At 42.3% G+C, this 22,712-nt stretch overlaps 2 protein-coding genes across 12 annotated transcripts; one reads left to right on the top strand and one right to left on the bottom strand.

Annotated features, from left to right (window-relative positions):
• Positions 1-623: 623 nt before the first annotated feature.
• On the bottom strand, positions 624-13,218 carry LOC112283573 (uncharacterized). 10 transcript variants are annotated; one of them, XM_090251196.1, is made up of 13 exons: positions 13,054-13,218; positions 11,629-11,806; positions 10,993-11,209; positions 10,729-10,772; positions 10,305-10,614; positions 6,807-10,055; positions 6,383-6,495; positions 4,604-6,019; positions 4,327-4,431; positions 3,954-4,079; positions 1,728-3,548; positions 1,523-1,561; positions 624-1,338 (listed from the first exon to the last, which is right to left on the bottom strand). In XM_090251196.1, exons 2-11 carry the CDS (start codon positions 11,791-11,793, stop codon positions 1,905-1,907), a joined length of 7,389 nt encoding a protein of 2,462 aa, XP_090107322.1. In that variant the 5' UTR covers positions 11,794-11,806; positions 13,054-13,218; the 3' UTR covers positions 624-1,338; positions 1,523-1,561; positions 1,728-1,904. The 10 variants fall into 10 exon arrangements, with proteins under 10 accessions (XP_090107322.1, XP_090107327.1, XP_090107324.1 ...); XM_090251201.1 differs by having other exon boundaries at positions 624-902; XM_090251198.1 differs by having other exon boundaries at positions 624-884.
• A 1,185-nt stretch (positions 13,219-14,403) lies between these two features.
• LOC112283570 (uncharacterized) lies at positions 14,404-20,369 on the top strand. 2 transcript variants are annotated; one of them, XR_012217637.2, is made up of 11 exons: positions 14,404-15,643; positions 15,862-15,939; positions 16,776-17,177; positions 17,346-17,534; positions 17,940-18,044; positions 18,374-18,476; positions 18,712-18,803; positions 18,987-19,161; positions 19,328-19,436; positions 19,774-19,874; positions 20,089-20,369. XR_012217637.2 is itself a non-coding variant. In XM_024522428.3 (11 exons), the coding sequence occupies exons 1-11, from the start codon at positions 15,194-15,196 to the stop codon at positions 20,164-20,166; spliced, it is 1,944 nt and encodes a 647-aa protein (XP_024378196.1). In that variant the 5' UTR covers positions 14,404-15,193; the 3' UTR covers positions 20,167-20,369. The 2 variants fall into 2 exon arrangements, 1 of the variants encoding a protein (XP_024378196.1); XM_024522428.3 differs by having other exon boundaries at positions 19,266-19,436.
• Positions 20,370-22,712: the final 2,343 nt, after the last annotated feature.

Genomic DNA, 22,712 nt, shown 5'->3' with positions numbered 1-22,712 from the left:
GGAATTTTCTGTGACTGCTGCTGTTATTGACAAGCATCACTGATTGTCGCAAGGGCAGTAGAACTAGCATGAATTGTGATTCCAGAGGTTGTGGTTCATTTTTCCGAACTTTGAGGTCCATTCCTTCTCATAGTGGAAGAAACCCTCTCACTACAATTTGGGAAGGAGAGGGTCGTTACACATTGCACCAAATTGCTTGTTAGCTTTCAAATTGTGTATATGTCACTAAAATGTATCATAGCATATTGTGATAAGAGCAACTGGATCCAAATCCAATATGTCCTGAAAGAGAATCCAGATGTTTCCATAGCCTCGATACATCCTAGCTCTAAAGAACTGTCACGCAACTAGAGTGGCAGAGTAACTTTAACTATATGCTACATTTTTTATGCATCTTCAGTACTGCAACATGAGTGTACGTCTAGAATACAATTCACAAGAAATCTCCAAGACGAGGCAGAAGAAATCATGGCTTATCTTCAACTGCATCCAGTGACACACACTTAAGATAGAAGTGAACATAGCAATTAGAGTCTGATTTCACATTATCATCTAAGCACAACCAAAAGCATTGATACCTAATGGAGCAAATAGATGACCTACACAAATACCACAAACAGAAATGTAGGAAACAAAAGTACATCCAACTTTATTGCAAAAATAAAGATTTAACTCAACACCCTAATTCTGAGACTGTTAGTCAAAAAGAAAATCTGTAGAAAACAGTCTGAACCAGGTCATCACTGAATGTTCAATCTGAATATGTCAGCTGATCCGTTAATGCCAATAGCATTTTCAAACACGTTCTAAAACTACCTGTACCTGCTTGATGCTCCTAAAAACCGGAAAGAGTATTCACTGGCTCTCCACACCGTCCTGGTCATCTGATATGCAATAACATGCTCCATTGAGCAAAACCAAAAGAAACATATCGTTCAGTAGTGAACAGCCTTGGAATGCACGTCACACCGGAAGCTTGAATGAGCCATGAAATGGGCCACAATGAACTGAGTAGCGATGCTATGTATGGACGCTGAAGAAAACGTCTCTAGTAAAATAACCTAACGAAAACGTAAACTAGTTGATTCTACCAGTCACTAGTACTTTAGTATTGCGAAAATGAACTGGATGTCCAAATGCTTTCCTCCACAGTTCAGCAGCAACAACCTTATGAGAAGCTATACATGAGGTTTAAACTGGAAGAGTATTCTACAACATCGAAACGAAAAACCTGAAACCCCCAAAGAGGCAACTATGAACACCTAACGGATTCTAGAAACCAGAAAGAGGCCATCGCCTTGGAGAAGAAGTCAAAGAGAAGAGCTCCTGGAGACTCACCTGCACACAAAACACAGTTCACCGAGGTAACCATAACATGCATGAAAAATTAATTAACAACTGCTTTGATGTGTAATGAATATGGACATATATTTGCTGAACGTACAGAATGCACACGAATAGTACTGTGCAACACAAATCAAGAAATTCTGAGCTCAACATGCTAAGAACTTGATGTGCAAACCTGAGTATAGAACTTCATGGTGCCGGCGAGAGGACACAGCTGGACACAATTCCCACAACAAGCCACAAGAACTCCTTAGGAAAGAGCAAGCGAATCCTAAGGAGCATGTAAACCGCCACTAATACAACCACAACACAACTGCACGTCACAAACAAGCAAAGATCCCACACAAAGGACTATGTATGAACAACTGGGAATGGCCTACAGACAACATGGTTGGCCCATCCGCTCCTAGTGTCGAGGTAGCCTCCATAACGTTGCCACCTCAGTCAATGGCCTTCGTGCCCGTACCTCCGGAAATGTTTTTGCAGGCTCAACCAGATTCACCGGCAAGGTGCTAGCAAAACGTTCTAGGATAAAGCACATTTGAGGCTTGAATTTGTCAGGAAAAGTCATGCTTGTTTGAGTTTTCAAACAGAGCAAATCTTTCCTTCAAACTGCCCGAGAAGGGATGTAGAACCCGGGCGTACTGGTAGAAACTGCAGAGTGAAACTTCGTCTTTGAGCTGTGCTAACAAGTCTCCTGCCTCCACCCAAATTTGTTCACAAGCCTGTGGACATGCTTGAAGTAAAGAGCCAAAAAGAAGAGAGCTTATCCAGATTGTGGCAGCTGAATTTGAGAGGGTGTCCAGGTGCCCAATATGCATCCTATAAATTTGCAACACTAACCCGTAATTTCCAGGAAATGTCTCCATCAGCGCTTCGACAATCGTTGCAACCTCTTTGGTTAGGTTGCGCTCCTTGCTGATGATGATTTCTACTACACTGTTTATGAGCGAATGATCAACGGAAGCAGACCCAATGAGAGACTCAAGGAACACACGAACCCTTCGCCTGGAGATGGGATTAAGTAATTTGCTAGCAAGAGGTACTAATTTGAACAACAGGTTTGTTACTACACTACATTTGTCTAAAAGGTCAGATATAGCATTTGCCTGCTCCAGACCTGTTTGGTTGAAGCGGATGAAAGAAGTCATTTCCTTCCAGCACTGCATTACATCCTCCTTTAAAACTGCTGCTTTCATACTCTTCTCCAGTGCGAATTGTGCATCGACCATATTTCCGGAGAGCATCTCGAATAATGCTAGATTCATCCAAGCAAACACGGCCTCCCGACATTCCAAGGGACAGCTGCTATCCGCTTTTTCGAACCTTCGGGTATTCAGCTGTAAGCCTTTCCTGGTGGCATGCCCCGGATAAAGATGATCAGAATTCTCTTCAGGAGAGCTTCGCAGGGAAGCAATACCACACTGGTAGAGGATATCCAAAGCACCAGAACTGCCCTCAGCATCAAGCATGTGCACAGCACACTGGTACCATAATCTTTGTAGGCCAGTGACGTTTTTCGAGGAAATCTGCAATGCATGCTTAAACACATCTATCCATCCTTCCTTCTTCTCCAAACGCACAAGGACAAGAACAAGCTCAACGCAGGTGGGATGCCGTTCCACAATTTCTCTACCTATCCGTAGTGCAGCTTCGGGTGCATTATACAGAGCTAGGCATTTTAAGTAGTTAACTGCCATTACTTGCTCGCACTCCTCCTGGGAAAATACAGCTACACAACGCATACCTGCCTCCATTACCTTGAGCACAAGATCCTTAGAGTCTTTCTGTACATGGGAACACCTGGACCAGTCAATGTCCCATGGCATCTGCTGCTTACATCCCGAATGGATGAGAAAGTGCTGAGATAGCTGGCCGAATGCAATAGCATAAGCACAAGCCACCATCATGATGCAACGATCCTCAGGAGTCAAGCAGACCAGAAGTGATGCGGTAGAGGTACTTGGGTTAGCGAAGTTCTCTGCCCAAGTGTGCAGTTGATGAGTAACCTTTGCAACACACATGAAGTCTAGCATCTGAATGATGACATCTAATATGTAAGCGCTTTGATCCTGCCTTCGATCCCCAACATCGACTAGGGCTTCAAGAGCCACTTCATAAGCTCTCAATCGATCTGAAAGTGTCGTCCTGCTATTGATATACAGAAGAAGCAACTCATATGAACCTTTGCTGTTCTGAATCTGCGCAAAAGATGAATTATCGTAATAGCAAAGTTAGGCGTACTAACCCAGTCTTCATGCGAATCGGTACTTGCTGATTAGTGATATAAATTAACAAGACTAAGGTGATGTAGGAGCTCAGTCTAAGATATTGAATCAACTTCAAAGATATGAAAGCTTTCTGACAGATTCACTAAAGTTATTTGACAAAGTGCACACGAATCGTATCAATCCAGACTTTGTATGGCTTCAAGTGATGAATCTTGCGCTTCACATTAGTCCTAAATACAATAAGCGCATATAAAATTCAAATCTAACTCGATAGTTACAATTCACAACAACGAAGAGAAATACATTGCTAGAGCCACCAGCTCAAAAGGATGCAGTTAAAGGAAACTCCCTTGATCAATGAAAGTGGACAAGTACCGCGTGAAAAAATAAGTCATCCTCGCCAATTTCGCTTTTTCCCTGATAAAATAGGCCTATGTAGACTACCCACAGCGTGGCCACAGTGGGATTTGCCTCAAGTGCCCGAGAGAGGACGCACAGAGCCTGTTTGAAAGCCAACAGAATGAAATTGAGCCCGTGTTGAGCTTTAAGACATGCTTAGTCAATAAGTTGCGGTCGGTTACCAAGATGCCCTTCTAAAGAGTCTTTGTTTTATGATTCCATACCGCTTCAGTCGCAGCGCCCACAGTACAACAACTATAGTAGTCTTGATATGACGAGAAATAAGACGCAACAATTGGCATCTCAAGAATCCAAACATACAACAACCCTTGGATTGAAGTTGACTCACTTCATTGTATGCGTCAATATCTGTGCAATGAAGATCGAAGTCAATGCGTGTGAGAGCAAGCTCCAGCCATGCCTCAATATCTTCAGGTTCTTTATCAACATGTTTCTGCTTCAGAGATATCATCCCCTTCACTCAGAATAGTTAAGACGACGTAATCAAGTTTACACTAACTGTGCCAGGCAAGGAACAATAATCTCCTGGTGCTCAAAAGGTCTGTTTTCTTCACCCTAGCTTCCATAAATCGAGTTAAAAACATGCACAAACAGCATTCACATACCTCAATAGCAGCTAATGATCTATCTCCAGTGTAGCGCCAACCACTTGCATCCGCAGTAGTCATTTGGCTGTCAACATTCGAAAAATTTGTCGGCAAGAAAGGCATATCCAAGTGAATTGGCCTCCGTATGGCAGATGAAAGCGCGCAGGATGTGAAAGGAATTAATCTATATTGGTAACTAAGCAAACACCTCACTCTGGGAATAAAGCCCTCATCTTGACTAACAAGATATGCTCCAATCTTGTAAGAAGGTGCTAGTGTTCCTCTACTCCAAGTGAGAGTTCTAGGAAGTAGCGATTTATTGCTAATTAATGATCCAACACTTTTCGATGTCCCCCCTCTGATTTCTTTAAGTGAAAAACTGACTGCTTCTGAAGACAACTCCTGTTCTTCAACCTCTTCCCCAGATTTAAAATACTTGCTGAGCTGTGAAAGTAGGCGGGCTTCGTCAAGTGTGTAGTCCGCCACATGCTGCCATGGACAAGAATCATCATTGCATTTGCCCCGGTGTTCAAATATGCAAAGAGGTTTACATGGATCCAACATGTGGCTCCAAGTCTGAGATTTCACGCATTTGTGCCAAGCAGTCTGAAACTCTGCGCACATTCTGTAGAAGCGAAACATAATCAAGGGGCTCTCATAAGTGGCTACACGAAAAGAGTCGTCGGACCTTTTATCTGTAGCTACATGGTTATAACCCAAACAAAGTGAAGAGTTACTTCCAGTTCCCAAACCAATAAATCCAATAGAAAGTACAGTAGATGGCAATTGCTTAATATCAAGGTCTTCTGGTTGATCGTCCTGAACCACGTCCATGAGTCCATGTGACGAGTCGACACCAACAAGAAGATCTCCTTCGCTTGCAAGGACATAAGGATGATTCTCTGCTGAATTTGCAGACCTAGGTAATCCAAGACACACTTCATCTTTACCATTTTCCATCACCTCTTGTCTTCCCTCTTCTCCTCTCAAAGACCTTGATTCTCCTTCACTTGAATCACTTGTCCTACTAGCGCAATCTCCCTTGTCTCCGGATATTTCACTAACTTTTGCTTGTACAGAGCTTCGGCTCTGATGCTTTCCGCTTCTAATCGACCCGCGAGTCCATCCTTCAGCTGTTAAATCCTTCAAGGAAGATCTGATTGTTTGCTCACTGTTATTTGAAGTCTCTTCATGTTCCGGATCCAACTGCTGCATTTCAAAATTCTCTGCTAGAGCTCTCAACCCAAAAATATACTTCCCACTCCTTGGTCTAATTTTCAATCCAGTATCTGCAGACATCTCAGACTGATGCTTCCTGCCAACGTCATCCTGACGATTGTGCTTCGTAGTCATGATTTCACAATTCAGAGAGCTAGTTGACCTTGGATCCGCTGGCAGCATTTCCGAACTATCTAAGCCCACAATGTTCATGTCCTGCCAAAGAACCAACTCTGTTACCAGGCACGCCGTCACATCTCTCAATTACGTGCAGGCAAACAATCAGTCTGTTGCTCTGAACTTGAAATCCTGTAGAAAATTGTGCGTTATTGCACCTCAGCAAATGTCAATCAATAAGCGCCTTTACCATAAAACCAAAGTAGCGGTTGACCAAACAGACACATGGCCAATTTATACCTCAGATTAAAGGGATGCCGAATAGCTTCCCTCGGAATAAACAAATCAAGTAGTCAGTGAAACTCGAAATAAAGTAGGACTTCATATGAGAAAATAAAGCAATTTGCAACAAATTTGAGGGCCCCACCAAAAAATAAGAACGTTCTAAAGAGTAGATCTAACCTGATCAGTTAAATTTGCAAGAGACCCTTCAGTTCCATTTCCAAGAGCATTAGGAATAGAGAGATCCTGCCCCGGGGACTTGGAAATGACGAAGGGGTCTTCATCTGCAACAACTGGCAAGATAGATTCAATAGACCAAACGAAAAATAGGAAAAAGTGATCCGGTGCAATCGCACAAGATGCCAAGGATCAATTCTATGTTAAGAAGTAGACCTTGCTACAGAAACTTAAAGCAATAAAGTGTATGTTGTTCGCCCGATGAAGCAATCAGCACACGTTGCTGATCCTCGAGCATTTCAACCGCAGAATTGATCACGTAACATTATTGAGACTTATAGCTTCAGTAATACTGTGGCAACGATTTTCCAGAAACAACTCGATTTCAACAATTGTAACACCTTGTGCGTTGGAAAATCGTGCATACCTGTTGAGGTTGGTTTGCGCATGGAAGAGCTGGAGGACCTGATGATCTCTCCACCGTTCTGAAATGGCTCTTGTTCTAGCGTGTCTAGACTTGTTTGATCATTGCCAAACACAGTTCTAGTTTCTCCCTGGCACAACAACGCTTTGTGATCTTTAAGATAAGGGCTTACCGTTCTCAGAACATCAATTTGCTTTTTGTCCACCGCAGTATCTGCTCTACTAGCATGCAATTGTGGACTAGAGGTTGATGTAAATGGAGCTTGATTTTTATGGATTGCCGTTGATCTATCTCGCAGGACGTGATCCTCGTGGGAGTATTCTCGTGAATACACTAAATTATTCAACCCCAATGCATCTTGGCATCCTCCAGTAGATGGCATAAGGGTTCCAATTTCCCCCTCACTTTTCTGTTTTTGAGAAGAAGCAGCGATCCCACTGTTGATGGATGCAGAAACCTCGCCTTCTGCACAAAAAGTGAAATCAGGAGCTTCGTCGACATCCATATGTATATTTTTATCGCCAAGGGCAACTTCCTGTGTACTTGGAGCATGCCCAACTGACAACTGAATACCACGAGGAATTGTTTTGTCAATGCTCTCCTCCAAAATCTCCGTATCCGCGCTGCTTGAGGACTTCTTAAAATTCTGCCTATCAACGCGAGCAGATGATTGATTCCGGGTACCAGCTTGCTGTACAGAAGCAACGTTACCAAGAGTATTCATATGATGGTCTGTCTCTTGTTCTATTGAAGGCTTAGCACTACCCCATGCAATCGATGGATACGCTGGAGAAAGCCCATCAGTCCTTGGAGCTACGCTGTTATCGTAGGGAACTAAGCTGCCACTATGTATTGAGGAAGAAGGTTGTTGAGGGATGTGTAATTCTGCGTTTTGGACCTGGACACTCAGAAACTTTTGACGTCGGCGAAGAGCCTCGCAGCGGGTATCAGCTGCACTAAGTGCGATTTGAGCGTCTCGATAAGCTTTGCGCAATTCTCGCTCTCGAATTTCACATTGTCTTCTAACGACTTGGGCCTCTTCAAGATCCTTGTCCACAATGTCTTCTTCCTCTCGCAGTTTTTCCAAAGAGAAACTAGCACTTCCTCCACTGAAATTATTGTGCATGCTGAAGTGCTCCAAGTGATGTCTAGCAGCATCATATTGTTGAAAAGAAGGCGAAGGATTACGACCACCTGGAACTTCAGAAGCAGGAACCGTCTCCTGATTATTTTGCGAAAGTATTTTATCAGGAACTTCGCCGGGTACTACAAGGCTTGATGTAAATGCGGGTGGCAACATCTTGATACGGTCAATATTCATAACCTGAAATCCAGCAGCATCAGCGGTGGTAACAATATCTGCATTAGAAAGATCATGTAATGGTTGCAGCCAGCCACAGGACAAACCTCCCTCATGCATTCTGAGCACCACTTCAAGCTCAGTGCTAGAGGGTATATTTCCGCCATTCGGGATCAACTGTGAATCTCGTACTAGTGAATTTTTGAAACGTGCAGAGGTAGATGGCTGGACAAGGCCGCTGCCTACGTTGAGAATACTCACAGAAGACATATCAGCTGTCCCAGACGAAACATCACCATTTTGTGTACAGTGATTCTGTGAACGCAGATGCTTCTGACCATCCACATGTACATCTGATGCTGAGACAGAAAGATTCTGCGGACCATTACTCCTGCTCTCACCTCTCCAATCTTCAACTTGGCCTATTGTTGAAGGACCTGGAGGACATGATTGTGGTCTCAACATTTGTTTTGCTGGGGATGAGAAGTGGGGTGATTTACCAGCTGCGATCTCAGTGACATGAGCATGCTGAGAGTATTCGTCGATTTTTTGCCTCTTCCAACACAGTTTGTCTTCAATAGCAACGCTCTGATTTGCAACCCTAGAAACAGCGTAATCAAGGTGCTTAACAGAGCCTGAGCTCGGATTGGTCAGAGGCGGAAATTGAATATTGGAACTCCGATCCAATTGGTGATCCTTTTGCTGTTCCGTAGAATCTTCAAGTGATAACCTAGGCCTTTTCAAACTCGAACTCATTGCCTGATCTAGATAAGATGACTCTAGATGTAACTCACCTACAACAACTGGAGAGTTAGCAGCACCATTTCTACCAGGTAGTTCTGGAGTGCCTATCGGCGAAACATCGACAGATTGGTTAAGTGCAGCTTTATTTGTGATAGACTTCTCGGAAGGAATTTGAATAGCCCCTCCATTTCTATGTGTAGTCACACCAGATTTGATCACCTGGCCTTCAGAACTCTTCCTTTCACCAGACTCCATATTCTTGATTCCAGATAGGACAAGCTCAATGGATGTGGCAGCCACAGTACCATGAGATACTACAGTTGGTGAGGGTCCTGCAGGTGTAGACGCTGCGATCGACACGCGATCTACGCCAGGTGTTAAGTTCCTAACTTCTCCAATGGCCCCAAGATTGGGTGTCACAGATTCTTTTACCCTCACAATAGAGGCTTCGGCCTGCTGATTCGCAGTGATCTCATCCGAGGGTCCAGTTGAGACTTGATGATCAGATGTCTTCACAATCGAAACCGGGTCACCTACTTTTCTTGTACTCCGCTCTCCCAGCTCTGCAACACTTGCTTGAACAGTGCTAGTTCCAAGGTCTATAAATGCAGCATTGGCTGGTCCAGCTTTTTTCTTGAGTTGTGTCTTATTAGCGCTTTTCACGGCTAGCTTGTTTCCTACTATCTTATTCGTTCTCGGTGTCTGCGTGCTATCACCTTGAACCGAAGCCCCAGTAGCAGCACGAATTCGTGATTCGGGCAACTGACTGAAACGATTACGTTGCATTTCATTCTCCTTACGAGCAATCAGTAGGCGTAAGTTCTCTATTTGTTCATCTGTGCGAGGAGAAAGCTTTGACACCGAAGCAGGTCGCGCCATGGGCCCTGCTTTGATGCTGAAGGTGGTCTTCTTACTATGTGACATTCCATCAGTCCGTTCCACCCTGCTCCTGGCATCCGAATTCTTATTAGGAGGAGTTTGTGTTAGAGAAGTTGTTTTCGCGCAAGCAGGTACCGCTTGGTCAACACTACTTCTAGACTGCACTTGCGCAGACTTCGCTATTAGTTGTTCCCCTTCACTGTCGCTGTCGTCAAAATTTATTATGAGATTTGCGTTGCTTCCATTAGATCCAGGAAGGTTGAGACCAGCAAGAAACTCATCCGCTTCTGTGCGATCCGCGGGAAAAGGAACAGGTTGTGGCCGTGGACCTGAGAAAGAGAAGACCCAGTAATCAGTCCCCTGAAATTGACAGAACGCAGTTAATCCGAAGGTTTTTCTAAGAAATTGCAAACCTGTAGAATTTGAAACATAGAAATGACCTTCTTTTTAAAAGTAAACGAACACCTTTCTCTAGAGAACTTGTATCATGTGGAACACTAGTATAACAATGGCTTGTAGAACATGTAATTACACTCAGCAGGAGGCAGATAATCTACCAGCCCATGAAAACCTCGTACCTGATAAATGTGAAAAAGACCTATGCGAAGCTGCAAAAGGAGGCGAAAACGGCCTGTGTGGGGAAATAAAGGATAATCCGGTAGTCCCATTGGGGACGTGCACTACATCTCCAGGTCTTGCACACTTCTTCCCATGAGAGAGTGGTAGCTTATTCAGAGAACTGTTGTGTGCTGGTCTAAAGACTGGTGCTGCAACAGATAATTGTTTTGGGGAGCTATGAAGAACTGGCCGTGCGGAGATCAGTTCTTTTTCTGAAATTACCGCTACACCTCCGGCAGATCTAACTTTATCTACATCTGCTTGAGGAGGCTGCAAACATATGTTCATTCAACGTATCAGGCAAAAGGACAATTCAGCTAGAGACAATAACTATGAAATACGCATTAAATAGAAGATCACGCTTCAGAGCAAATAATATTATACCTGATCTGGCTTGTGAGAAGACACACCTGAATTTTCCTGTCCCACTGCACCGAAACAGATGCCTCACCTCGTTAGCATATTACAGCTACTTAAAAGAAGCTTATGTTTGAAACAGAACGAACAGCAGCATCATGAGCCTCTAAACTTCTCATACATCCCGCACAGGCGTCTCAGATAGACAAGGTACCAAAATTGAAGCGAATTAACACGCACTCTGTTTCGAGTACGTACACACCATACCAATGGAAAACCAAATGCTTGTACCTTCAACTGGTGATTTCATAGAGCCCAAAGATGGAGCTGAAGCACTCAACCCACTCAGGAGTTGTAGCTTATTCACAATAGACACATTCGTAGTTGACGATGCTGCCACCACGTTGGAAGAACTAATATTTCTAGCAGTCCGTACGTTCTCCTGAAAGACAACTTCGGGACATCCTCCTACTGTTGAATTATGCGGAGGAAGTCCACCTCCACCCGTCTATTCACACCACAGCCAGAGAAGACACCCATGACTAAACAAAAGCTTGAATTGTCACAGAAAATGACTGTTACCTCGGAATACCATGAAACAGCATGAATTACACAACTAGGACCTCCTTGCAGCGCCAAGAAGGAGAAAAATATACAGATAAGAATCAAGTGAAGGCCACAGATGACCATTAACCATGGAAATGTTTCTAAAAGGAGGCTTCGAGGTAAGGCGTGAGTCAGATTAAACAAGATAAACCGCAGACCTTTAGATGGGTAACATTGCCGCTATCAGTGACAAAAAAGATAGTCAATTAGGGATTTAAAAATAACTATATTAGTCAGATAAAAAACAGCAGATGTGCAACAATGGAGACATCAAAAGACCATGTCGTAATTAAGAAGAGTATATTATGGTAGGGAACCAACAGGTAAAGACGAGAGCGACACTTCGTCATCAGATGAGGAGAGCTCTCCTTCCTCTCTCTCCAGCTCAGGTTGCTTCAAAACAGGCCGGGGTTGTAACTTCTGTTTGGAGGGCATTGAAGCAATCGCACGAGCCCGCAAAACATCAATCTGATTAACATCCGACATTTTGACTCACTATCTTCTACAGATACCACAAGATGGTTAGTTTCGATAAAAACCCTAAAATTTGACAACACAGATGTAAGAGCAGAAGAGAAGCAATAATTGCATAGTTACCTCCCATCCTACTCTGAGATACGCAACTATGGCAGAACTTCTCTAAAAAATATCCAAAGAAACATGTGGGTCTTTCTTCACTATAAACTCTTTGAATTACAGACAAGATCAACGAAACATGAACGGGAAAGAGCCGGCTTCTAAATACTGTAAAATACCTGACTTCTATGGGTAATACATCATGCGTAACTACAAAAAAGAATGCCCTTCTAAACACGTCACACACCTTCATGTTTGAAGGTTCAATATTCGATAGTCTCAGCTACCTTGCTACCTTCAGAGTACCGTGCGTACCGTAAAATTTTAGTTTATTCCACAGCGTGGTTTCCCACGATTTTAAAGAGGATGGACGCATAGCAACATAAATTGCTAAAAAACCTGCTCTAATACCCACAAGTGAACTTATGACAACATAAAACAACTACAATGGCTAGCAGGGCTTACACTTTCCTACTTACAGGTTATGAAAACCTTTCACCTTCTTGACCTCAATCGCAAACTCTCCACAAGTATTACTACGAAAAATGCTTACGAATGTAGGTTCATATACTCGATAGAGAATCACAATTAACTCTCACGTCGTGGACTTTCAGCAGATTCGGACATTAAGAAACATACGAGTGAAGCAGCGAATCACTCATAAAAGCAAGACCGGTTCCTCTGCGAGGGAATTTCATTCCAGGTCAAACCAATGTAGTAAAACTTGACTGATGCTGATGCTGATACTGATACTGAGCAAGAAGGTACTGAAATAGAAATATTACCAAACCATGCACTTGTAATATAAAAGGCAAACAAACAAACGGCACACACAGGCTAACGAACCAGAGTCACAACAGACTGGTGGGAAAAACCGGTTGACTCGGAACACTATACTGGACCACTAAGTAAAATGCGGAGGTATACTACAAAAAAAAAAAAAAAAAAAAAAAAAAACATCCAAGTCTCCAAAAAAAACCTATCTCATGCATTGGTGCGCGAGTAAAGGACCCTAAACCGCGGCACGGAAAAAAAAACAAAAAAACAAAAAAACAAAACAAAACAAAACAAAACAAAAAAAACAAAAAAAAACAAAAACAAACAAAGTAAATAAATAAATAAATAAAATCAGGAAATTAGTAACAAAAATCAACAACACCTAAAACTGACCTGGATTATATGAATGCATTCCTACAAATCTCGCTGCCGCACGCCCAATTCTCGAGTCAGACAGACCATTGAAACATAACACAAATCGCGCAGATGCTGTGAAATCGAAGGAAGAGCCCAGAGTACCGAAAAACCCCTCACAGCCCCATCTGTCCTCGGGAGCCTTGTTGTTGTTGTTTGATTTCTCCCCCCCTCCACCCCCCCCCCCCTCCCCCCCCGAAAACCAAGAAGAATCCAGCAAAAGGCAGCAGAAAATTTCCTGGCCTCCCTCGGCACCGACGAGAGCGACCCTGCACTGACCGGGATACGGAAGGGTGCTCCAAGACCAACAGGGAAGATGCGTTGAGAATGTGAGAATAAGTGTGGGCTTTCGGAGGCTGTGTGGCTATGGCGAGATGATGCTCGCTCCCATCCCCTGCGACGAGGACCTCAAGACGGCGGGCTCCTCTCAAACGTATCTTCGGTGCAACATCGCAACTGGCGCCACTACTACCCCGTCTTGGGATCGATTCCTCCTACCGACCATCCCCCTCTTCTTCTGTTGTGCCCTCTCTTCATGCCAAACCGTGGGACTGGGTTGCCAAGTCTTCCGCCCCAGATGATGCTGACAATTGGATCATTCTAAATAGTGGTCTTTAATTATGGAAGGTGTCCTCCACCTGCTACTCTGATAATCTGTTGTGGAATGATATTCCCAACTGAAGTATTGGAGAATGTACCTTTTTATGCAATTAGGTACGTACCTAATTTGAACACTATTAGAGTACAGGTTATGACTGTGAACAACTAAAAATAATGCTACTTTCATTAAGATAATTTATGTTTGTTGTTTGTAATGACTTCTCTTATTTAAATGCAATAACAGTATTCGCGACAATCCCAATAATCATACCCAAATCCTGCTTATACCTCAAATTACTACTATCTCGTCACGATCAAAGACAAAGTGGACAGTTGTACAGTGAGAAGTAAAGTGATGAAAACAACCCTATAAATTAGCCAATTTTTTTTCTTTGTTCACATATTCTTATGGACTTCTCTTGCGTTCACTTTCACATTTTTTTCTGCACACTAAACTCTAAATTATTTAACTTGCCATTCTCGAATGCAAGTACACACAAAGAGTCCAATGATTTCAGAATCATATGTTCGACGTTAGACAATGCAAAACTTGATAAACAAATACTTTGCGGTTTAACTAAACTAATACAAAAAACCATCTATTTAAACAACAACACACAAATATTGAATCTGAAAGTGATGAACAATGCAATATTCAAGCTCAGTGATTCCTGAGCATCTTATCCTGATGAACCTTCCCTTCGTACACTTGTTTTTAGGGTTTCGCCTTTAGCTCACAAACATGGCGAGTTAAGGAGGAGAGACGTTGTGCGGTGCAAGGGGATGAGGGTGCCAGGCGACACCAGCCTCTGCACAAGACGGAGACACCAGTCGAGCACGCAGAAATTTCAAATAAAAATTGTTACGAACTTTTTGGTAGACTAATTGTTACGAACTTTTTCATGGGTCTGTTTCTGCATTGACGGATTTCGCGGCTGCCATCTGTTGAGCTTGCATTCGACGATTTCCTTGTGGTTTTGGACCCCTTTCATTCAGCTCACACGGCAGTTTTTCAGGAAGAGCAAAGTGTGTCTCAAGAGGGAGTGTTAGCCGCTCGTAATGGATTGCTGCACTATTGCAGAGATGGAATCCATGAGGTTTAGAGGAGTTTCTTGAGCACTGACAGTATGATTAGACGGAAAAAGGAGGTGTTGCGTGGTGGAGTTGCGAAATTCAGCGAGTACTGAGGAGATCTTTGGAATTCTCGCTCGTAATAAAGACGTGAGGGTCATGTGGCGGTAATTTCTTTTTACAGGTTGTGGAGGGGAGAAGAGAGTGATTCTTTAGAGTGGGTCGCTCGTAGAGCTTAATCTCAGAACTTTAAATTGTCTTGTATTTTTGGAGGTGTAAGTTGTGCACAACCCGCAGTGGCAGTAGAAGACGGAATTGGGTATTGAAGGTGGGCTTAGCTGGCCTTTCTGTGAACATATTGACGATATACCGTGGTCCGATAGATAGCTTGAAGATCGATCAAGGTATTTAGGTGGGACAAGAGAGAAGGCTCGACGGGTGTGGAGAGATGCGGAATGCAGGTTCGATGCCAGCCATAAGCTGCGGCCGGGAGATTATGTTGCGGAGCTACTTGAGCACGCGACCTATCTTGCCTGCTCGTTTTGTCCTCTATTCCTGCCTCAAAACGTCCTCGCTTATTCCTCTAATAACTCCACGTAGAGTGAGCATTCCACGACGCCAACTTCAGCTTGCTTCTGTAAGAAGCTGTAGTGGGAAGGCCTTGGTTCAAGATACGCCTATTGAATGGACGAGAAATCGAAGCTCTGTGAGACTATTTGCGACGGCTAGAGACACAGGGGGAAAGCAGGCCATCGAAAGTGAGGTAGAGTCTATCACTGGCGGAGACCTAGGCCCCATTGGCAAACCAGAGATATGTACGGCTGATGAATTGCATTATGTTGCCGTTCCAAAGACTACGTGGCGTCTTGCTCTCTGGCGCTATCGCCCTTCGAAATCTGTAAGATGTGTCACTGGTTCAGTATTCGCGAATTGAAGCGTATTTGTGGATTAAAATTTTCGGCTCAGTTTCTGTTTACCCCACAAGTCCTTTATACTGCGAATTATTTCGTACCTGGGGTCTTGTCCGCGTCAATTTTAGAGAATATTGAGTAAGTGCAGTTCAGAGTTCATTTCATGTTGGTTTTCAATCCCAGCAGAATGTGTTTCTTGGTGCAGGCGCCAAAGAGGAATCATCCAGTGCTTATGCTGTCGGGTATTGGAACAAATGCAATCGGGTTCGACTTGGACCCCAGTGTAAGACTTCTGTCTTTTTTCCTGCTGCATTGAGCAGATATCCAGTTTGAGATGATACCGTACATTTTAATATGTAATTAAAAAGGCGCATGTAATCATCCTCCAACAGATCGGCATTTGCAATAGTTCTAAGCTTGTCCTGCATATTGTGGATTCATGGGTCTGAGTAAGAGACAACTTTTAGGACATCTCGCGATACAGATCAGAAATTCTATCTTGAATACACTTTATTTAGGAAGCTTGAGTTCCAAGGCCATCAGAACAGAGGATCTTTGTGCCGTGCGTGTTGGATTGTTAAATTCTTTCAAAATTTCGTCATGCAATTTAATCCTTGCAAGATTGAATGAGAAACTCACTACTATTCAAATGCCGGCTGTAAGGTGTACAGTAAAGATGACGGTGGAATATTCGACTCTTAAAATTTGCGGTATTAGGGTTGAATTGATCCCTCCTCGTATCGTTTGATAGGTTTTGTAGTGGGGCTCTCCCATTGCTAGAGGCTTCCAACGATCCAAAAGCTGCAACCTCCTGTAGGGACTTTATGGTTTTTTCATTCTTAGATGCTTCATTGTTGGAAGCTTCTACCCATGGGGTAATTCCACTGCGAAACTCACTATCTTGAAAGCCACATGAATGTCTGGAGAACAGATTATTCAATTCTATTTGCAACCTGCGATTTCATCAACAATCACTTCTCTGTTGTATACTATTTGTAGGATTCAATCAGCCGAACCTAGATGCAGGTTGTTTGGGACCTAAGAAACTTCAAGGAAAAGTGCGCAGAGACTGTGTTCTGTGGAATTCCAGCCCACTTATGCAGTAGCTTTTCTCTACAGGCATCATTGGCGCGTCATCTAGCAGCAGCAGGATTTGATTCATGGATTTTAGAAGTTCGGGGATCGGGACTTAGCAAGCGAGAAGGGGAGCCAACGTCCAGCGAACTTGGTGGGACTGATGGGGCTCTTAATGGAGCCGTTCAAGATGCATTCGTCCAAGCCACCGTGAAATCTGCCACAAAAGCAGCCGAAAAGAAGGGAAATGGTGCTGTTGCACAGGAGAAGAATGAGAACCCTCTGAAGCCGCAATCCAATGCATTGGCAAAAGTCGATAAGTCCTCCAAGGAAGAAGATTCGGTAGCATCTCGGATGACCAGTAGAATAACCCAGATATCACAGACTCTGAGAAGCTTGGTTAGCGAAGGACAATCCCGGGTCTCCGTAGCTAACCTTTTAGAGCAGGTAAAAGCTGGTTTCACCCAATATGATGTTGTCAATCACTTCAGTTCATTTTCAGGATACTGTCAAATGCGTGTTTCAAGAACCGCACTCGGTCGCACAATTTCGGATCAGGTTCAGCCACGTATGATTCTCATTAAATTTACTAAGACTTGTTAAACTGCAATGCAGGTTACTTCTCTGCTGGAGGATAAGGTGCTGAATGAGCGATTTGAGAATCTTCGTGAGAGGCTTACAGCCCTGTTGGAGGGACCACAAACGAACTCTGTGGCATCTCAGGTTGCGGAATTCAGTAATAGTGTTACAGCGTTGCTGGAGGAAGGACAACGCTCTGTTACTCCAAGCGTTACCAGCTTGCAAGTAGGAATTCATTGCTTACATGCGTAAAATTGTACTCGCTTGCACAAAATTGTTCACAGCGTTCACAGTTGGGACATTTTAGGTTTTTAAAGTCGTTGTGTAATCATTTTAGGATTTCGAGTGTCCCGCAGTGATCCAGAATGTGACTTGAATGATAGTGCATTGAAACAACACAGCTTGCCGTGCAAATGCATGTCTAATAGGGCACAACAGGTCAAAAGTTAGTCTCTAGGAAAGATCATTAGGATTTATCTTTTTTCTACGTTTATTTTTTCTTTCCTTTTTTCCCTTTTTGGGGGTAGCAGATGCGGCCTAGGTTTCTCAATACTTTAGATTTATATTTCTCATTGAACTGATTTGCAACTTGTCTGAAAACTAAATCTTTCACTTGGCATGTCTTTACAGGAAAGATTAACCGCAACAATTACCGAGTTTCAGGAGGTCCTTGAATTGATTGCCAAGTATGACTGGGATTTTGACACTTATCTTCAAGAGGATGTTCCAGCTGCTGTGAGTTCCAGCAACCCGCCATAGCTAGTTTTCTGGCTGAGGTCTTTCACTAGTCCTGAATTGGTTAATATTTTTGGAAGTTCCATCTTCCAGATGATAAGCTTCAATTTCAATGCGCTACAGAGGTACTTCGGTCGAGTTCATAATTAATCATGCTTACAAGTGGAATCTCAGTCTAGCAAATATACAGTCACATATAATGTTAGAAATGTATTTCCCAGGGTCTAGGATCTTAAAGGGGACACGACCTGGCCACTTGCTGTTACTAAGAGAAAAAAAGAAAAGAAAAGTGCTCATTTTCTGCAGAACTATGTCATTGCCCTATGCAGATGGAATATGTAATCAATCATACAGGATCTCCCGATGGGAAAGTCTTGGGAGTGGGTCATTCTATGGGTGGTATTCTCCTGTATGCTATGCTGGCCATTCGCGGTAGGTTTGATCACTTATCTTTTGGGTCGAAGAAAATCTGAAAATAAAAATAAGTATAAAAATCCGTTCTTTTTTACTTTCATTATCTTGCTTACTTAGAGACGTTGTACACTAAGAAATGTCAAAAAATCATGCGTGGTATTTTCGTGGTTCTGTTCTCCATACCAAACATGTTCATTCATAACAAAAGTTACGAAGCATGGTGCGAATGGTTTTTCATGTTTGTGGTTGACAGAAGAAAGAGCAGGACTTGCTGGAGCGGTATCACTGGCATCATCATTGGATTATGCGGTGTCTGATACCTCACTTAAGATGCTTCTACCTCTGGTAAGTTTTCAGCATTGGAAATGTTGGCAAAATTGTGCACACGCTGTTGTACTTGCTTCTCCTCTTTAGGTTTACCTCCTCCTGGTACATAATCTGAGTCTTCGAGGATTGGCTGAAACTTATTATGCCTTGTGCTTATATTATGATGAAGGAGATATGCTTAAATGGTGTTTCAAATTGCAGACAGATCCTGCGCAAAGGTTGAATGTACCTGTGGTTCCTTTAGGAGCATTGATGACTGCAATCCATCCACTTTCAACACGTCCTCCATACGCTTTGGCCTACTTGGGCTACCAAGTCTCTGCCCGTTCAATGATGGAACCCGAACTTTTCAAGAAGCTAGTTTGCAACAATTTCTGTAAGTTTTTGTGCCAGATTCCCAAGGCTATGGCAGTCATATTTTCGCATTAATTCCTAGATTATTTTTTTCTAAATATCCTTGTCTAATTATGTGTGCATTAGGTACAATTCCTGTAAAGTTGTTATTACAATTAGCAACTGTCTTTAAGCCTGGAGGCTTGCAGAACCGAGACGGCACCGTGAAGTATATGGAACGTCTCCATAGCTGCAAAGTCCCTGTGCTTGCTGTTGCTGGCGACGAAGACCTCATCTGTCCGCCGATAGCAGTATCTGGTAAGCAACGTGCATACGCTATTTTATAGACAGAAATACGAAGGTTTGGCGTGTTTCAGCTTTGTGTTTCCAGTTAGCTGAGGTGTTGGTGAAGCATATGTTGAAGCCATGGTTTTTTCGCGGTTCATCATGTATGCAAACTAGTGGTCCGACTATTGCTACTAAGTGCCTGCCTGCTCTCAGATGTCTAGGCGATGTATATTCAATGTAAGATATTATTTTTTCTTAATTTTTAAAGAGGAAGGCAGTTGTCTTGACACGAATAGCTTTGAGCATCACTGCCATTATATCTTCAGCTCATGATATTTTAAACACGTTGTGTCTCTGTTTCTTCCAGACACGTTAAAAGTTTTTCCACAAGCCAATGTAACCTACAAACTCTTCGGTGGTGAGGATGATCGACATTATGGCCACTATGATCTTCTTTGTTCTCGTACAGTAAGTTTCTTGTTCGGGCTTCCCTTCGATATTTCCTTTCATTTGGAGTCTTTCCTTCACTTCTGCTATTCTGCTCCAATTTTTCCTGAAATTTCTGTCACGAGGCTGAAAATATTTACATCTTTTGGAACACAAACCCACGCTTGAGGTACGTTGTATCTTCAAATAATACTTCAGGCACCATCTAACATAGATACCACTCATTATTTTACAGGCAAAGCGAGAAGTATACCCGGTCATTACAGACTTCCTGGTCAAGTGCGACAATACTAAGGTTGACTCAAGTGGATAGGTTTCAGCTTTAGAATGTTTCAGCTTTGTGCAGGTGGCTATATGTTGCGGAGACGCGCTCTCTGGGGCATGAATGATACCTATTTCTGAGTTGCCTTTGAGTTAATTTTAATGAGATGAAAGTAGGTCCGATCAGTTTCCTCATGTGGACATTTGAAAATCGTTGCAAAATTTTTAAATAAGGGTTTCTGGCGGTTCCCATGATCACTATTTTGTAATGATTTGAAGTTCACTTCAAACATTCAAAATTTGTTGGCATCAATATGTTCCGAAGAATCAGAACAATTGTTTTAGACGTAGACTGTTCAACAGTAGGATAGGTGGTGAATAGCTGTGATGATACCCCGAGAAGCGCTTCTCAGGAAAATTTCTAAGAACTTTGTTCACAACACAGCACACGTATTATCCAAGATGGAATTAGAAGAAAATTTCTGAAGAGGACACAACTAAGATCAAAGGTATATAAAAGTTGTACAGAGAAGCATTAAGGAGAATAGGATGAGAACTGGAGATTCTACACCATCAAAAGCACAAAGCATTACAATATATAGATCTGTGTGAAGAAATCAACGGTAAGTAGTTCTTTAAAATAGAATTCAAATTTTCATGACATGGACTTTTCCACTTTGATGGACTGTGAATATGTAAAATGAATACAAGCCTACAGTACAGGTATGAATTTGCATGTATACAGGGATTTTGTTTGTTTGTTTGTTTTTTTTTTTTTTTTTGCATGAAATATGATAAATAAATAAATAAAATACGTCACTTCCTGTCACATGTGTAACGTAAGAGATATTTATTCTCCATATTTGTGAACTCTTAAGGGTTGCCCTGTTTGAGGAATGCATCAGGTAATTTTCATGGCGTGTTGTGCAACACAGCACAAGGTAGCAGATGTGGTGCACGTTGAGGTAGCAACTATTTTAGTAATTTGTACAAGAATCATAGGACATAACATAGTTATTAACTTGAAAATCCCCAAAATCTTCCATGGAGTTCAATTGTATGGGAATAAAGGCGTGATAGGAAACGTAATAGGGCAGCAACTAGATCTTCAACAACAATCAGGATATTCAACCACTAAGAATTCCCAAGGTAAACAAGATGAGCACTTCCGATGTATTTTATAGATGTATAAATAAAAAGAAATTGAATTGAGTTATATCTCTTGTTAACCACATTACATTTCAATAGCTTGAAAGCTTTAAGTTAAATGAAAAATTTAATGATCGGCTGTAATCTTTCATTTTGTAGAATTTCAATCAATTTAGCGTGCATCTTTAAATTGGTTGTTTGCAAGATGTATTTTGATGGTTTTTGGTGCACCTTTGTTTTATCTTTTGCAGCGTTTGCAATAGAGAAATTTAGAGGTGTCTTCGTACAGTGCATTCAGAAAATAAGCTCAATATTCTGCTGTTGTGCAGCAAGCTTGCAGCCTTGTGATGAAGGAGACGTAAAGTTTGGTGGCTGAAATAGTCATTGCGATTCTGACTACAACTAATCCTCGTTGTAAAGATCTTCATCGGAATCCTGTCCACAAGCTACTGGCGAGGCAAACTTATGAAAGTGTGATTGCTGCCCTTGACGATACATCGATGTTGATATGCTAATGGCCCTTTGATCAAGACCGATACAAAGACAATGTTGATTGTTGTAGACGAATCGAGGAAAGTTCATATGGGTCCTCCCCAAGATCGAATCTCCAAAATAGTGAGTGATCTCGTCCGAAAAGTAAAGCAATTTCGATGACGTGAAACACTGGAAGCTCTTTGACAAGCATTCACTTGGGTCCTTCACTTGATACATAAAAATTCCGCTGAGAATCTCTGTTTGCAATATAGTGTTAACTCAGTTTCTAATCGGTTAAACCTGGGTTGAATGATTTTCGGGCATGTTTCAATCCTCTAGAAAACGATCTCAAAGCTCTTCGTTAGTGACGGGGTTTACGTAAGCAACTCATCACCACAGAAGTGTTACATGGCAGATGGTTGGCTAGGTATGGTGAACATTGAACGAACTTGAAACACCTAAGATTCATTCCTGGTTATCACGAACGTGGTCAAGAAGAGTCATTTCCAGTATATTCGGTGACGTAACGACGGGTGTCAACTTGGTTAATTAGAAAAACATAAAGGTTTTTGTTTCGAATTAATCTTATATAAACAAAATTGATGCAAACTGAGTGTTTCCAGACCGAAATCATTAAGTAGTACTTGTGACTTAGGCTATCTTAACTGACTTAGAAGTTGCAATTCTATAATATTTGGGTAACAGTAATTGTTTTATGCTAATACTCCAATGTCAATAAATGTTTCCAGCTTCAACGTGGATGATTTATTAAGCCTGTTTTATTTTCATCTTGGAGCGTGTAATTTCATTGCAAAATGGATTATGCGTAAATTAAGATAGTAGCAAAGAGAAACATGTTGTTCATGTTCGAACTCTTCGAGTAAATCAGAAAAAAGCAACATTCCTACTTACCAACAGGTGAACATTGTTGAAAATACAAGCTTGAGGATCCAAAAGCCCAACCAACAAGAACTG

Source organism: Physcomitrium patens, chromosome 6, assembly GCF_059467195.1.
Source record: "Physcomitrium patens ecotype Gransden chromosome 6, ASM5946719v1, whole genome shotgun sequence".
NCBI classification, from domain to species: domain Eukaryota; kingdom Viridiplantae; phylum Streptophyta; class Bryopsida; order Funariales; family Funariaceae; genus Physcomitrium; species Physcomitrium patens.
This window is presented reverse-complemented; position numbering and strand designations above follow the sequence as displayed.

Coding starts and splice junctions, on each gene's coding strand:
- LOC112283570 (XM_024522428.3), top strand. CDS start 15,194: ATGCGGAATGCAGGTTCGATGCCAGCCATAAGCTGCGGCCGGGAGATT. Junction 18,477..18,711: donor TGCTATGCTGGCCATTCGCG/GTAGGTTTGATC, acceptor TGTGGTTGACAG/AAGAAAGAGCAGGACTTGCT. Junction 19,437..19,773: donor TCCGCCGATAGCAGTATCTG/GTAAGCAACGTG, acceptor TGTTTCTTCCAG/ACACGTTAAAAGTTTTTCCA.
- LOC112283573 (XM_024522449.3), bottom strand. CDS start 11,793: ATGTCGGATGTTAATCAGATTGATGTTTTGCGGGCTCGTGCGATTGCT. Junction 10,773..10,992: donor TATGAAATCACCAGTTGAAG/GTACAAGCATTT, acceptor GTTTCGGTGCAG/TGGGACAGGAAAATTCAGGT. Junction 3,549..3,953: donor ATGACTTATTTTTTCACGCG/GTACTTGTCCAC, acceptor TCTTTTGCGCAG/ATTCAGAACAGCAAAGGTTC.